A 17,297-nucleotide genomic window follows, 5' to 3' on the forward strand; every position below is an offset into this window, starting at 1 on the left:
ATATATAGTATTTATTGTTCATTAAATGATAATAAACTCTAAAAATAGAGCGTGGCCTAAGTAAAAACTTGCAATAATTTCAGTCGACCAAGTGGTCTACGCTAAGTGCGGACGTTTTGCTGCGTTGTCGAGTAAAAATTAATACATATGTCCTGCATCTGGCCTATAACTACAATGGCTTTTCATATTGATTGTGGGTCTACACACGAAGGAGCGGTTCAGTATGCCCTCTAAGGTGCGAATGCGAAAGCTTTTTGGGGTAGAGAGATTAATTAATTAAATGGTTGGCTAACGAAAAATGACACTGCAATATGTATGGTAATACGGTAAATGCAATACGGTAGCGTGTATTAAATTTACGACTCCCCGGTCTTTTGGTCTTCAGTTGGAAACTGTTCTATGAAGACTATGAACTTCAATTACGGTAGCTAACATATTTATAGAGCTGTTCGCGCCTGTAGGGCCCTCCAACAATAAGGAACAAGATTTTGATCCAACGGTAATTCTACCAAAGCAAACATCTTCTTAATAATGCTTCCGCTAGTTGAATAAACTGTACTCAATTGTGACGTAGTACTGGTATTTGTTAACATTGTCTTTTTTCGTCGTCATAAAATACAACTTTCTGTTGATCCATAGTCCAGAATGTATTTTGTTTGCCAAAGACAGTTATTGCTTCTTAAACGAATCGGGCTCCTCGTATAACATTTAGGTACTACAGTCACGTATCGTTTTCAGAACACGCTGTACACATGTCACGCTTGGTTATAGCCAGTGCACTAGTAGGCAATGTCCAGACTTGAAAGAGAGATCGATACGGTCCCTAAATAAAGCTCCAAGTCGTTTTAGATTCTTGTTTTGGCCATAAAAATTGATGGTGGATAATCACACATAACTGCATAGCCACCGCATAAAGGAATGCTTAAATAACAATAAACTTCTATTCTTTTTTCAAACATGCGAGTGTTCGCATTCCTGCAATATTGTTAATGGATATTATAAGTTTATCTGAAAAGAACCAAATCTGCCAAAAAAATATAAGGTCCACGAAATATCCCTGCTACAGTTTTAAAATTAATTTTCAAAAACGTTGCCCTCGCACTTTTTAAATTCTGATACGTAGCTCCTTGTGAATATTTTGCAGTTACAAAAGATACAGTACGCCAATTTCTGTCGGAGTCGGTCTAGTTTGTATGCGGAAAACAGCTTCAACCGAACGCTTTTCCAAGCTGCCCTGATAGGACACAGGCCATGAATTAAAATTTAAACAATGCCCGACTTCTATGAGCTCTGCGGTTCGTTTCCAGTAATTGTTGAATGAGCCAAAATGTATACGGAAAACTGTGATGCAAGAGCAAGATACGGAATACCCTGTGTTGTATCTTCGAATCCAAGTGACTAGGTTTTACCCTACACTTTATTCAAAAATTTTAGTACTAGGGTATTATACCTTTGCTCCAGGTTGCCCTTGGATATGGTCTGCTCCTGGCGACACGCTAGTTTCAAACTACAGCCGTCATAAATTCGACTGTGATCAAGGTAATGGCCCCTACGGCTTTCAAAAGGAGGAAATTGAAAGAAAAAACAGGTTTGTAAGAACTGCATTACATTATGATAGCGGCGGCAGTACACCTGATGGACGTAAAGTACTGTGAGATTCATGATTTATTCAGATTAACCATACAATCATTAATAGCACGATATGCCATAGCGTAACATGTGGCTTTTGATGAATCGGAAAGCAAATGAAGATCGGTGGATGTTACATGGTCACCATTCAAGCGACGCTTTATCTTGGGGTAGAGACGTTTGAGAGATTAGACAGGAGCGTTGCCTAAGCACAATATGATAAAATAATCTTAACCCGTTTAAATTAATTAAGTCTTCGGTGTATAGTTGGGGGTTCGTGCAATTTTTCGACAAAGTTTAACATCACCTAAGCTACTGACATGTGTGCTCAAGGTTAGCGCATGCAACGCCATTAAGAAACCGAACCCAGTTGTTACTCACTTGTATCGTGGATCCATCGATTAAGATTTCTTATCAAATAGATGATACGATTCTACTCATTATCGGAACCGCTTTCGTCGACCGGGTTGACTCCATTATAAACGATAGATGTGAATATGCAAACTGATGGAAGAGCAACCCCCCTGCACAGCCACCCCGGCTTACCGTTGTTTCGGTGGAAACTGTTTACGGGACTGACCATCAATTTCAGTCAACAAAAAAGTTCTTCCGGTAAGTAAGATAGATGCAAAGTAGATCTCAGCTCTGTTTATGGTTAACAGCAGACTCAAAAAGCGTAGTATACAGATAGTCGTATCAACTGTATAGAGCTTTGTATATGTGTATATATAGTAATCTCTGATGAGGCCGAAACATGCGGCCTGATCTTTTTTGTCGTTTCCGTCTGTCGCTCTTTTTGTCGATCATAGTCGCGTCGTTTAGTTAAAGCTGAGCAGAGCAGTTACTTTACGCCCTTACTTTCAGCTTGATAGCGATAATATATAGGAAGCTTCCTGTGCTGTGTTCCGTTCATATTCGGAGGACAAGTCTTGGTCGAACGGGCGCAAAATTGCTTAGTTCGTAGATAATGAACCTCGGCCAACAATATGAATAGTGTAAATGGAATATAATGTTGCACCGCTTAAAATTCACTTAAAGATCCAAACATTCTAAGCTATTTGTTTGCTTTGACGATAAACTAAGCACGACCCTTTACCATGGTAACACCTATTCGTTACTGTAAGTGAAAATGAATTTGCTGCTTTTCCGTTACTGTTGCACTGAATCTGAAGTGAATAGAACTTATCGGCTGAAGTTGAGAAAGGATTTTCAAAAATGTTTTTTAAAACGAAGCGAACTATTTTAGATTGATCCCGAAGCTTGACACCGTGCGCTGGTTAGCAGACGATGCTCTACGCATGCCTGGCGAGGGTCAAATGAGACCAACACTGTCACTGCATAGGCGTTCTCAGCGGTGCTGCCGACTAATCAAAAATGAACTGACACTCAATCGGTTTTTATTTGAAATTCCCGCCACTACGATTGTTATGAAAGTGGTGTTAGCATGGTTATAGTTTGAGACACCATCTATTGTTACAGTTTCGAGTATATTGGACCCTCCTATAAAATCATCAGATTCGTAAAAATCCAGCTCATGTTAGTGTCTCGTCGTCGTTTGCTTGGTTTGACATGTGTTGCTAATTATTGGTATGATTTAAACGAGGGAAAACAAATTTCAATACGAACTTGAAATATGGCATTTATTATAAGCGTCCACTATAAAGAGGGAACATAAACTACATTTATTTCGATTTTAATTCGCTGCATTTTTTATATCCGATAATTAAGTGCAGTTATCGCTACTCGTTCTACTCAGACACTCCGTCCAATTCAGTCAGGGGGCAGCCTGTGGCAGAAGAGTGAAAACACCACGATGTTATGCCGGCGAGTATCACATAATAATAATAATAGAAAACTTTGTTCATTAACCCCTGTCTGACAACTGAATAGGATAAAGATGGGTACACGGGCAGCATTTTTTCAAAGCGAAGAATTACCTCGCTTAAAATCATGCGAGCAGTATGGACAAAGACGTTCTATGTATGAGCTTCCTCCACATCAGTCAGTGTCGATAATGATAATTGATAGATTATACTACACTACCGTATTCTGTAATCGATTAGGGATTTCCTTATTTGGCACCCGCTCTGAAACTTTCCACTGTCTCAAAACCTAACAACTGTTGAAAGACTGGCTACTTTATACTCGATGATTGAGTCGAAATTTTCGATTGCAATATACAATCTTGATTATTTGAAAAAAAAAGTCCAATAAGTCTTTTGCAAGAAAAACTTAAATAGTTAGCGGTAAGTTCAGAGCGTTGCATGCACATGAGCTTTGGGAATATATATGAGGCATATTTCAAATTATCATACGTTTCGGTTGGTAAATTTAACACCTGCATTTTAAAATGGAGATTATTGTTGTGTCAAGTGAACATAAACCAGATTCGATCTGTACGGAACACACTTAGTAAACCAATGATTTGACAATTTCGAAACCTAACTTAAAAAATTGTCTGAGATTGTTTAGTAATTCATAAACGTTTCTAAGTCTAAAGCTGAGAATGAACGTCAACTGGTTGATTAAACTACGAATTAGTAATAAATAAAATAGTAGTAAAAAGTAAACTAATTGATTAAACAACCTGGAGCCGAAATACGCAAACTAAGGTCGAGTTCAGTAACAGGTATAGCGCCTAAATGTTTAATGAAACAGTCTTTTCCAAGTTCGATTACGAAGCATTAACCAGCTACCGATCTACTGTTCTCTGTACCTGATCATCTGTAAAATTAGAAATAATCTGTGTACGGTTTAGCAGAGATGTCTGTATATAGGTCATCCCTCACGCTTATGACAGAACCAAATAGAAGAGCGCCAAGCCATGGCCCATCAAAGACGTTGGATGGACATATTCTGGTCGAATTAAAAGCCTTATTAAAGTTAGTTAGCAAAATTTTTCGATTTTAAAGATAACTACGAATCTGATTTAGCTTTCTCTACCTTACAAATACGTTATGTAAGATTGACTCTATCAAAAAATAACCTTATAAAAATCCAATTAGGCTCAATTTTTTTTTTCCTTTTTTTAGCGGCGCTCGCTTGCAAGTTGTGTACTAACAGAGGCGCCATTAGTGAAACCATTTTGTTGTTTATAAAGAAGCCCCTGGATGGGAAGGTAACTGAACATTCGGTGAGATAAGATTTTTGTCAAGATAATGTAAATAATAATAATAATCGTCCTTGTTTCACGCGACGATATGTCTCGGGCTCTGACTCATCCATGGGAGTAACTAGTGAAGCATTAAAAAGCCACGCAATTTCCCATTTTTAGATACTACCGGTATAATGATTATAATGAAATACAAGCAAGAAGTTGGTACAGCATTAGCGGAACTCTATCCGGAATTCAACTGTTTAAGGGAAAGCTGTTTGCTTCTATTGTCATAGTAAGTAGTTCCTACGGGGTGTATACTCACTAGCTGAGAACTAAGCCTACTTCAATTGATGATTTGAGTCAGGGAGCAAACAAAAGATCTTCAAAGGCATTGCTTTCATCTATATTGGTTCGAAATTATGCGATCTCCGATTCGAATTAAATCGAGGTCGTATTTCTCGGTTGTCATAAATGTCACCCGAATACATTTTTCTCGTTTATTGACTCGCAGATACGCATTAGTGTACTTTCTTTTACCGTCTTCAAAAATCTCCTTCGTTGATGCTGTATGCAGCGTTATCACAGATCAGGCGGCATATATGGATATCATTAAATGCTACCTTTTTCTTACGGATTTTTACAGAGCTCAGCTTCAAAGAACTATTTCGAAAAGCGCACACATTTTATAGAAAGCCGCGCACCTTAAAGAGGTCAAACGTACTCATTTCTCTAAAATATTCGAAATAGCATTGACAGGTTTTTCAATCGAGAAGTCTTTAAAGAAGTTACATATGCAAATCACACTAGATTAGCATTGGCGTCATTTGAGAGCTAAAAGTTGACAGTAGTAAGTATTGTTTGGAGTGCATTTATTCAGGCTTCAGATGAACCGTTTCGAGTATGGGCAGAGTTTTAGTTAAAACTCACTATATCCTATAATTTTACTACGATCAAAAAGCAAAAATGCTGCCTTAGTCAATAAAAAGAACGTGTAGTCTTCATGGCGTTATCGAACAAAATCGCCCAGGGACAATCCTATAATTTTTTTTTCCTGAAAACGTCGGCGTAAAAAATACTCGTCGTAGTAGTCGACTAACTATGAACTAAGTTGATGCAGATGTTGTGAAAGTTAAATAATAATAACACGCTATGAGATTGCCAAGTAGCTAACGATTCAACATCGAACAGTATTAAACCATTTAATTAATGTTAGCTAGAAAAAAGTTTGAGTGCCGCACGAATCGGCGTACGAGCATTTGTCCGATCGTATTTCTATCTGTAAAATTCTGCGCAACGCGATGGAAGCATTTTTAAAGCGATTGGTTAGTGGTGAAGAAAACTGGATTGCATCTGGTAATAATGTGCGAAAAAGATTATGGCCAATGAACAGGGAAGCTCTATGATATCTGGCAAAATCTGGATGACACCAAAAAAAGTAATGCTGTGTTTGGTGGGGTCAAAAAGGAAGCGTGCCATTTGGAAAAATTATTAATTCGAACTTTTACAGTCAACAACTAGCCATATTACAATCAGCCATTGAAAACAGTTGGCCAAACTCGTTGTTTATCACCGCGACAATACTAAATTACATATATCTTTAGCTACACGACGAAAATTGATAAAGCGCAAAATGGGAAATTTCAATTCAGCCGCCGTCTAGCCCGAGTCTTGCACTATAAAACTGTTATCTCTTTTAGTCTCGGCAAAGAGCTCCCTTCATGATCTTCTTCAGTTTTGAAGGGGGGGGGGGGTGCAGAAATTACTTTTCACAGTTTTTTCGTCTAGGAACGACAGAAGTTCTACAGTTATGAAATTATCGCGTTACTAGAAAAATAGTCGAAGGTCACCGATCAGAACAGTACGTACTAATTTTAGTAATATTGTTCCGAAGTATGAGAAATACTTGTTCCGATTTTCGACTTCAAACCGTCAACATTTTTCCGACCGCCTTTTTTACTCTTCTTCTCCTTGAGTCCACTTTCAAGTACCTCATTAGTGCGCAATAGCTTCTTCCTTTGATCTTGCTGCCGCCGCCGCCGCCGCCGCCGCCACCGCCACCGCCATTAAGTTTTCATCTTCTGATGGCGGTGATCCTACGGACAGGTCATTCGGTTGAAAAGGATGGGTGGACACGCGGCGTTCGTTGCGCAAGCTTACTAAGAATTACCTCGTTCTGGCCGGTTAGAGTGTTACTACTACTGGGAGCAAGGCCGTCCCAACAACTAAGACGGAGAACAACATGAGGCGGTGTGTTATTTCGGAGTGAGTCCATACAAAAACAGAATAAATGACTGTTGTTTGCGGAACGCAGTTTATTTGTATAAAATTGATGGAACCACAGGAGTCACCACAGGTCAAAGGGGTGGAGCCCTACAATTTGTTTCGAGCTGACGGCGATTAGTTTAATTTTGCGCTTTTCATAAATCACGCTAACGTAATTATGGACAAAATACATACTATGTTATTGTTGTTTAGTTGAAATAGCGGATTTACTAGCGCTCTACTGAACATATTCTAATGAACTAAGAGATCAACGAACGCTAGCCCGATACGAATTTCGATATACGCAGATGATAGATAGATAGACTGAAAGTATATAAATAAACTGACATATTTAACAAGATGTCATTAACTAGTATAAAATACGTTAATTAGCGCTATGTGTGCAAGCCGTTTTTATGGTACGCGCATGCAATCGCAAAACAACGATTCTTTACTACCAGACGTCGCTTAGAGTTTTCGTCCTTCCTATTTGCTATCGGGCGAACGTAGTTCAACTGATAAGCACAACAAGTAGCAAAACAAGTCACAAGCTCGCGCAGATTTATGATACGACAAAGAAGCCGAACCCATAGATCTTCTCAAAGAGACCTCCCCGACAAGCGATTGCCCGCTGAAAACCTAAATTTTAAAAAGGGAGGTATTCAGGCTGCAGGAACCTAATGAGGAGCTGCTACCAACAATGGTGGACAACCTTGTAACAAAGGGCGAAAGGGTGAAACGCCAGAGGAACGATCCTGAATGTAACTAAGCGAAGACCTAATTACACGGCGAACGTTTAAAAGAGTTTACTGGGTTACAAAAAAAGATATATGTATATATCTATATATATACTGTGAAAAAAGAAAGGACATTCGTGTGTCCGATTCTTGATCGAATTGTAAAAACATTTTTAGGCGTTCGCACTTAGAGCTTATGAGTTCGCGCGATACGAAGTTATTATAATTTAGGTCGAGATAGACAATTTTATAAGGCATTTTGAAATTAAGAATTCAAATTGTAATAGGCATGCTGTAAACATAAGAATGACTTAGGATGCAAAATCTTACTAGATGCAGTTTCATAGAGCAGCTATCAGCTTTCTACCAAGCACAATGTCAACGGTGCGAAGACGAGAAGAACGAGAGCATGAAGATTGATGTTAGATGATTAAGCACAGGTACAACATCTGAAGGGTGTGCGTTTACATACTGAATTCAATCTGGTATGTAGTTTAAAGTGGACCAATTTAACTAATAAAATTAAACAATATTTTCCAGCAAGATCTTTTCTGCCTTTAGAAACCTTTGGGTAACCTCACCATACAAAGGAGCGTCAATGTGTTTGCGCGTTTTAAAAACATCACTTACGTCCTACGACAGCCCATGTCTGATCGTCGCTTATGAATGCGCGTCTATTAACTCGTATATACTGAATACCATCTGGTAAATAGTAGCTAAAAGCAACAGTTGCATTAGTGCCGTAGAGTTAGAGATATCTCATTAGAATTAGAGATAACTAAATAACACCAGACTTCTGGAAAGTTGTCAATAGAGAAAAGGAAATAAGACAAAGGTTTGTTTAAAAGAACTCTCTGATTTTTTACAGCCAGCTAAAGGTTGTTTAGGGAAATAGTACCAGTAACGATTATACGTTTTCTCTCAGCTTGAATTTAATTCGAACTTAGACGTGACTGCGTCTGGACAGCCCGATCAATAAGCGCGCAACAAACAGTCATCTGGACAACTCACGTTTAGCTTTTCGAAATTGTCCAATGACGATTTAGACAATGTTTATTGTACAGATGCTGCAACTGCGAATCAGTACAACGGAAAGTAGCCAGCCTTAAGAAGTCACTGGATATACCTTATCTCAACGAAGTTGAAACGCTTCTAAGCAATGTTTGTGATTGTCTAGAAAAATTATGCTACCACTAATGAAAATGTAACAGAAGTGACAGAAAATACACCGAGCGACCTTGAGTTCAAAATCCATAGCTTTTGCGCCAATCGACAAGTTAATACAATGCATTTATCTATTTAATAATATAATTATTTATTTATTTATTTACAAGACATTTGTTAAGAGATTTTATTTAACTGAATTTTTCACGTAGCCGCCCCAAACTACAAGCGATGTGTTCAGTAGCCTTGAGAAGAACCACCTATACCATCTTCAGCGACGTTCCCATTGCGTAGATTGTTGTGAAACATGTTTCGAACTGCAAACAAGAAACAGTTACGCTTTTTCATTACTAGGGATTAAGCGAATTTTGCCAATTTAGGGCGCAGATTCGGGATAGTCCGAGCTTAAAACCAAAGCATAGAGCCTTGTCTACGTTTTGTAACTCTAATAACTAAGTATACTCTGCAAAAATCGGCATTGTCCTGCCCCGACAGTTATGTTTGCATTATTTCACCACTTCATTAAACGAGTTTGCCACACATTTAATACAGGACGGTGTCAAAAATAGCGGTTTTTGTTAGACGCAGCAGAGATTTTTTTCTATCGTTATTGAAAGCTGAGTGCATACGATCCATCAGTTGCTAACAAATTAAGCTAATACCACTATAACAATGTTATTGACTTCACTGAGGCACGCACAACAAAGCAGGACATCCCTAACTACTATTTACTCACCTATCTGGAGGTAGGCTGTTGTAATCTTTTGAACTCTATGAAAGAAGCCGCCACCGCTACCGCCATTACGATTACTGCTGTTAGCATTCTTGTAGGTTGAGGTAGCGATCGTAGGTAGAGTGATGCTAGGTAAGTTCGTTGAGGGCGTTAGGGTCGAGGTGTCGGCGGCCTGGGTGTTGACAGGTCCGACGACGAAAAGTAACAGGGCTATAACTGCTATTACCGGTAGAAGGATTTGTCCCATCGTAACTTAGAGAAGTGAATTCTACGTGACGCACCAAACGAAACTGTATGCTATTTATATGAGTAGCGGATGTTTGGTCCAACTTATAGCGTTGTCCAGTCGTATGCACAGCGTATTTGTATCTGCGCTAAGTGCTCAATAGAGACTCGATGGCCAGTTGTGATCTTATCTTGCCCGTATAACACTGACAACACCCATCCGGGTTAATCTCGATAACGAAGGAAGTCATCCGCTCTGAGCGGACCAGTTATCAATCTAAACAAAGTAAATAGTTAAACATTGTTTTATCAATCAAACAATTCGTCACTGCTCTTGCACACCGTGATGGCAGACGACCCAAAAGGGACCATGTAACTGTAACGTACACAACCATATCTTTATTGGTCATACTCAATGGACGACATCTCTCTCCTATGTCAATCATAATCAACTCCCGTACTCAACTTTGTGCTGATCGGTAGAAGTGACAAGTGTGACATTTCGATTGCCGAGCCTTGCTTTTCGATTCTTTGCACAAACATACGCATCATTTTGTGTAACATAACTAACGTATAGCAAATTATTGCGATCGATGGCCACTGAATCTATCTAGGACATCTTGTGGTTTTAAATGCGTCGGATATAAGGTAAAAAGTCCTAAACAGATCTGCGTTGATAACTCAAGCGATTTACAGTGTACATCGTTTCTGTGCTTAATCAGTTAATTGAGCTAGCAATGCCCTACGTTCATCCATAACGTTTAGAAGATTGACAGCGGTGGAGATAGTTCTAAAAAAAGCAAGGACGCCATACTTGTTGCAAGGACTACGCGCGTGGAGTCATCCTGAATCGTTAATATCATATTCGAATGCTGAGAGAATGCCTTGTTCCAAACAATGCCGTAGCATACGCTGTAGTCATTGACCGATCTAATAAAGGTACAGAAGTACGTGTGGGGAAAACTTCTAGTCTAAAGGCCAGGCAGTGCTGCATTTTAGACATAATTTGAAGAAGTGACTAGTTTAATCTAACCTTTATCCAAACGCCAAGTTAAGGCATCCTACGGATAGGCTTTATTGAACGATTATCCCATTAAGGCTAATTCAGTTCCTCGGCACAATGAGAAGTTTTGCCTGATGTTTTAACGTGGACACATTTCATTTTAGGAACGTGGTCTGCTGTAGAAAAGGCCAAGTGTATCAGAGCTACATTTAACGATAGCTAGTTCAGCCACAGGTGCATGCGTTAGGGGACGAGAGTGCAAAGTGGGCAGCACACAATAGCTCTCACGGAACTCGATGTTGAGAAACGGTAAATTCATATAGAAGAACGTGGGTCTAAACCTTGAAGAAAATCATATTGCGGCTTTTCGAAGAATGTATGTTGACTAGGTAAGTTTCAAGCTGATGTTTCACACATTTTTAAACAACTTTCGCGTTGACGTGGGTCACAGTTATGAGATGATAGCTTGTTGAATTATCATAGCTATTTTTATATTTGAAAGTGAAACAAGTTAGGAAATCATCAACGGTGCTGCAAAGATAGAAGTCTGAAGGAATAACTTGAATATGTATGTGTTAGTGGATGGGCAATTATGGGCAACTTTTGCTGGAAAATTGCAAATTGAATGGCAATAGGCAATCCGCTGACCTCGGCTTTCATTGACTTGTCGAATGATGTAACTATACATTTTATTTATATATAATTTATTGTATATATTATATAATAAGAAAACGTAAAAATTTAATAGAAAATGAAAAGAAGACTTCTTGGGAGAAGCATCGAGACATGCGGTAGAGATGAACTTAACGCACTCGAATCTACTTTTGCAAAAAAAGACACCAATGATTTAGCTCCTTCATTATAGCTTAATTTTAAAAATTACTCCATTAGCTTCTGTAATAGTTAATGAACGGCTCTTTTTCCTACGACCGCAGAATCTATTGACTAGGGTAAACAGGGATGTTTTTCAGGCAACTGGTAACTTCCTGCACAGGATAATGGTCAGAAGAAACACGAGATTGTATGATTGTCGAAATTATCTTCGTCGGGGGCGCATCGGGTGACAAAAAAATATTATCTATATACGTTTCAGACCCTCTCTTGTTATTTCATTAATTACAGGTAATACACTTTAGGAGAAGAGCTATAATAAGTAACCCAGAGATTCTTCATCTGCAACTAGTAAACTTCTATTCGCGGCACCAGAGGCAATTATAGGTATACTTTTTAAGTTAGTTATACTATGAAGCAGTCCAATCAATATGCAATAGCGTTGATGATTGTTAAAATAAGTTCAGACAATAATAGGCTCAGTGAATTGTCGCCTGCCTCGAGTAGTTGCATATATTCGGCAATCGACGAAGCCTATCTAACAGAGCACATAAAAGGTTCGTGGGAAACACCACTACGTCGCCGCTCCGAACGGAGCGAGTTTTCGTAGGAAGTCGAAACTTATCAATTGAAAATATTTGAACTTTAAAAACTTTACGGTGCAAACATTTAACTAAAAAGAAGTTTAGCAATTATGCTAATAGAGGTACGGCTTCTAAAATACGGAACTTAAGCTTCAATCTGAGAGTTACTTACACAGTGATCTTGGTTTGTGGTCTACCTAAAACGTCGAAGACAGAAGATAAACCAAAATGTAGAGCGTAATAAAATGTGCATATCATGGAACATTTTAATTGTGTCTTTGAAATTTTCCAATAAGTGACAGAAATGTCAGTTGAATGGCCAGTTTTTTCTCATACGTTGTCCGACATTGCACAGCAAGAAGTTTCATTAAGAAAACCTGTAGTACGAAATACAGGCTTATCATATTCAAATAAACATATTACCTGTCTTATAAGAAGACTGCAGCTTCGCCGAAGACTTTCAAAGCTTTAGCTTGAAGGTTTAGAACAAGTGAATATGGAAAGGAGATGGAATTTTATGTAAATTACTTCTGGTTACAAGGTCAGTATTTACAAGTAATCTATAATTTATTTGGAACTGGAAGCTTAAAATCGCTATCTAGTGTTAGCAGGATCATCGTTTGTATCTGTCCAATCGCTAGTGGTTTTTCCGTTTCCATCCCGCATCAACGCAACTTTCATGGCCAGCTCGAATGCGGCGTTGACGCTCGCACTCAGTTTCATAATTTCCTAACACCGATTCCTGCTCCTCACTTTTGCCATTCGTACCTTCGTCGAAATCGTCATTATCAGTTCCAGTTCATTTACGCGAGTCGCAGCCCTCGTCATTGACATCAAACGCCGCGTTTTACCTCAACGCCCACTCTGAATCAGCACTAGTTAGTCAATTACCTCACTCTTTTCATATATGTCTTCGATAAGTCCCACCAGTTCTTACGTCCTCTCAACTTGTCATCGAACCTCTCGTCGATTAAGTGGCGTGCGCGACAGCTGACGCTATTAGTTTTGCTAATACACATCTCTCTTTGTTGTTGACACGAAGGATTCACTGAAGCGGCGTGAAAAAAAACACCGCCCAGGAAAGGCAAACGAAGAAATTCCCGCCACTTGCTGGTACGTGGGCCGACAGGATCACGTAAGGGCGTGTTTTTCAATTTTGAGCAACAGTGAACGTTTACGTTTGAAAAAAAGGATTGATCTCAAGAACTCTAATGAACAAGGCTTCGATTTGAAAGAAGGAAGCCTTACCGATGATGCACAGTTAACAAATAGATACTGTAACAATTTTTCCGACGAGATGTGCAGCAAAAGTGATGCAGGGTCTGTTAAACACCCCACAATGCTATAACAGCCATTAACGCAATCATCTTTTGCCTTGCGATATTGGACTTTAAGATTTGTTTTTGCTAGGGCTGTCGGCCAGCAATAATAACAACTGTAATAAACAATCAATTACGAATTACTTCACTTGACCATATTAGGGTCACAATTGGGGCCTGCGCATGGCATACTATTATAGTTGTCACATCGCTTGGCAACCGTTGTTAGACAATTCCCGCAAGAACTTTCATTCGTTTGGCTCTGCAGAGAGACTGATTCGGTTCGGCTGTTAAAATTTAGGCGACGTGTCCTAGTGAAGAATATCTTCGATGCAGTGATTCAGTAAAACTGTTTAAAATCAGAAAACCGGAAAAACTACACCATTACAATTTACCAAAGCTCGATTAGTTCGGCGTGAATTTATACAGTTTCATTTGCCAATAACAAGAAGTCCGGTAAATCAAAACTGCTTAAAATTTTGGAAGAGGAAGTTTGCATAGAGGAAATGGGCATACGACGGTTCGCTTGTCAAGCAGACAACGATTTTAAACTTTTCTCAATTACAAAAGCCATTTACATTTCGAGCCTTAGGTCCAGTGTCACCGTTAGACATTTTATCAGACGGCTGGCTCTCCGCACAAGGCTTTCCCGTGATAGTTTAGTGACTGGTGTACTTGCCAGCTAATCTTAGGTACACGTTGTGGTCTAGGCCCAAATCCAGGCATAGGCGCACTTCGTTTTGTGTTAGCCGGAACGCTATAGAAGTAACAAAGTTTTGAAAAGTATAAAAAAGGTAGGACAAGTGCAAAGTAATCGATCGGTAGGCCGTCGACGTAGAATTGTTCCCAAAAGCTGACCTTTTCTACAGTGGAAGTGTTGCAAAATCTTCTTAGAGGCACTACCACACTGTTTCTTCCTTTCGCTTAATCCATTTTATATTTGAACGCATAACTGCTAAAGCCGATCCCAAAAATTAGAGATATTCTAAGCAAAAACAACATTTCGAGTCCCTACCGGAAAAAGCCCCCAGTAAAAACATCCATTCATAAATTGCATTAATAATGAATGAACCGTACTTTACTATATGGTATGATGAAGCGGTACGTATCGATGAATGCGCCTCTATTTGATATAACGTTAAGAAAGTCTGTTGAGTATATTATATGAGAACTTGCATAGAACGGTTCCGCTCTTTTCCAATACTAAACGACATAATCCTCGTAGTCCACAAGATTTTTTTCTGCAGGCTGATTTAATGTTTATGTCAAAATAAGCGGCACCTCAAGTTGTACCATATAATTGTACCACTACGATTTATCATTTTAGATTCCTATTGGCCTCTGCAAGAGTTTAGAGTGCAAAAGATATTTAAAAGTCGCCCAATTTTTTTATATGTCTAACATTTTGCCCCTCGCGAAATGGATAATTTATTGTTAGTAACGATTCCTAATAGTTAAATATCGAAATCTTAAGCAAAGATAAGTATTTAAGAAATAATAGCTTAATTTTTCAAGCATTTGCAATTTTCCGTTGTTAGGTAACCATAACTAGACAGTATTATACCGCAAACACACCCAGCGAAAGTACGAGCAACATAATTCAGCAAGAAATGCGTTACGTGACCACGAATATGCTCACACCGTTAATCAAGACCTACTCCATGCAGCCAGCTATACAAGAACCTGACTAGGATTAATAAACGAGGTAATAGGCCTTTTCAGTAACACTGTATTATTCCAAGCAGAATTCGAAATGAGCTCGGTTGAATGAATCTGAAATTTCAACAATGTATATTATTGTTGTACAGCGAAACTCTATTCATATTCGAGCTTTGTTAAATCAGGATTACGCGAACAGAGATGACATTCTAAGCACTATCTTTGTTTACTTCTATACCTGGAAGAGGTGTTAAAGGAAACCACCTTGTATATAATCAACGGCCTTCTGCCATCTGGCAAACTTCGCTCCTGTTTACTCATTGATCGAAACGAAAACCCTTAAAGAAAATCGTATCCCCAATGGGCTCAGAGTCACATGCTGGAAAAAATTTTATCGGACAGTTAAACGTTTTCAGAGGTCATCCCTTACCTGTACTCTTAACTAAGGTAAGATGCTTGATATTTAGTGAATATAGTTGAAGATAGCTAATATATCAGTAATTATACATACACTTCAGTTATATATAATTACATATACGCTGAATACTCTCTAATATAATTTTGACTTCGAAGAAATGATAATGCTTCTGGTTTGTCTGTTGCTGAAAAAAATTCCCTCTGTGACACAGATGGTATATGCACAGAGCAGTCGATTTTCTGTCTGTAAAGCATGTATTTATGCGCTAGTACATGAATTCGTCAATATACGAATGTGTTTTGTTAACATCTTGTCTCCTCCATCTTCTTTAATCATGCAGCACCATGCTAGCATAAGCATTTAATGTGCGTTTCATTGTGTTTGTAGTGAGCCCCCCCCGGCCCCACCCAAGAGGGCTTTTCACAGGAGAATATTTGACTGGACAAGACTAACGGATCCGCCCAGGCCTGCACCCAGAAGGGCTCTACTGCCCAGGCCAAAACCAAACCCAGTGTTCCTACAGAACTTCCGGCAGCATTATTATGGACGCCACCAAGACCGTCTTCGACAAAGGGAAGTCTCCTGTTTATTGAAACGAAAACATTAGTAACTTAAGAGCAGTTTCGCATTACAATGAGGACCTGAACAGATTCTGGGCTTCTTTCCGATAGGTTAAAGCTTGCTCTGATGTTTTTGCAGTTACTAAAAAAATTTACTGCATATAAATATCTGTCCTATATCTAGTGTGTACGGTATTATGAAATAAGTCAATAGGTTGTCCTTCGAACGTTGGATGCTTAGCTGGATTTGTTTTATATCCGTGTAGAACATCGCGGCATATTTTGCTCATTACTGTATAGGCATACTATGTTTTCTATCAGGGTGAATTACCTTTCTCTTATGAAAATAAGACGACCTGATAATTTGAAGATAAGACTGATAATCTGCATACTATAACCTAAGCCTTTCTGAAGTGTACGTGCGTGCTATTTAAAGACCTATGTCGCCCGTGACATCGGCAGTGAGGAGGTAAATTTACCGAACGCGGCCTTGACTGTCCGTAACACTATGTGGCAATCCGTCTTATCCGGGTCATATTCCACAGACAAGGACATTTAGGTCATGTTTCAGATGGATAACGTTCATACATTTTTCAAGTTCTCAAAACTTACAAAGACTGTTGAGTTAAAGAACTAGAGATGCTGCCCGTACCCAATTCGTAAAAAAAAAGCTTTAAATTCGTGAAACTTAGGGTACCAAGTGAGGAAGTGGAGACATTATCTGCGCCCCCACCAGCGTCCGGACTTAGCATGGCGCTCGCTAAAACACACATACTTTATCTTCCATATTTTGAATAAATCACGGTAAACCTAGGCTCCTTTATTCAAAGTTTGGGGTACAGCTGTATACACGCCTTGTAATACGCGGATAGCGATAAAAATTAGCTGCCCGAAATTTGTAAATTACTTTTTATGGCCTCAGATATGTAATCTAGATGTATTTTTGTTTTACATTGAGAGGAACGGCAGCCCGAATAGCATTTACGAGTCATATTGGATTTGCTGTCACCCACCACGAGTACGAGACCTATGTTACTTCAGATAGGCGCTGACTGTTCAGTGTAGACTCACAGTAT

At 39.0% G+C, this 17,297-nt stretch overlaps 1 protein-coding gene and 1 long non-coding RNA gene across 2 annotated transcripts; one reads left to right on the top strand and one right to left on the bottom strand.

Moving 5' to 3' along the window:
- Positions 1–9,015: 9,015 nt before the first annotated feature.
- Positions 9,016–10,272, bottom strand: LOC147754272 (uncharacterized). Its single transcript, XM_086975062.1, has 2 exons — positions 9,626–10,272; positions 9,016–9,206 (listed from the first exon to the last, which is right to left on the bottom strand). Exons 1-2 carry the CDS (start codon positions 9,867–9,869, stop codon positions 9,127–9,129), a joined length of 324 nt encoding a protein of 107 aa, XP_086831188.1. The 5' UTR covers positions 9,870–10,272; the 3' UTR covers positions 9,016–9,126.
- Positions 10,261–12,529, top strand: LOC147754273 (uncharacterized). The gene is made up of 3 exons (XR_015317262.1): positions 10,261–10,786; positions 11,015–11,239; positions 11,822–12,529. It is a non-coding gene; the product is annotated as an uncharacterized LOC147754273 (long non-coding RNA).
- Positions 12,530–17,297: the final 4,768 nt, after the last annotated feature.

The sequence above is a fragment of the Varroa destructor genome, unplaced genomic scaffold (genome assembly GCF_002443255.2).
Source record: "Varroa destructor unplaced genomic scaffold, Vdes_3.0 BEIS01000007.1, whole genome shotgun sequence".
Lineage (NCBI taxonomy): Eukaryota > Metazoa > Arthropoda > Arachnida > Mesostigmata > Varroidae > Varroa > Varroa destructor.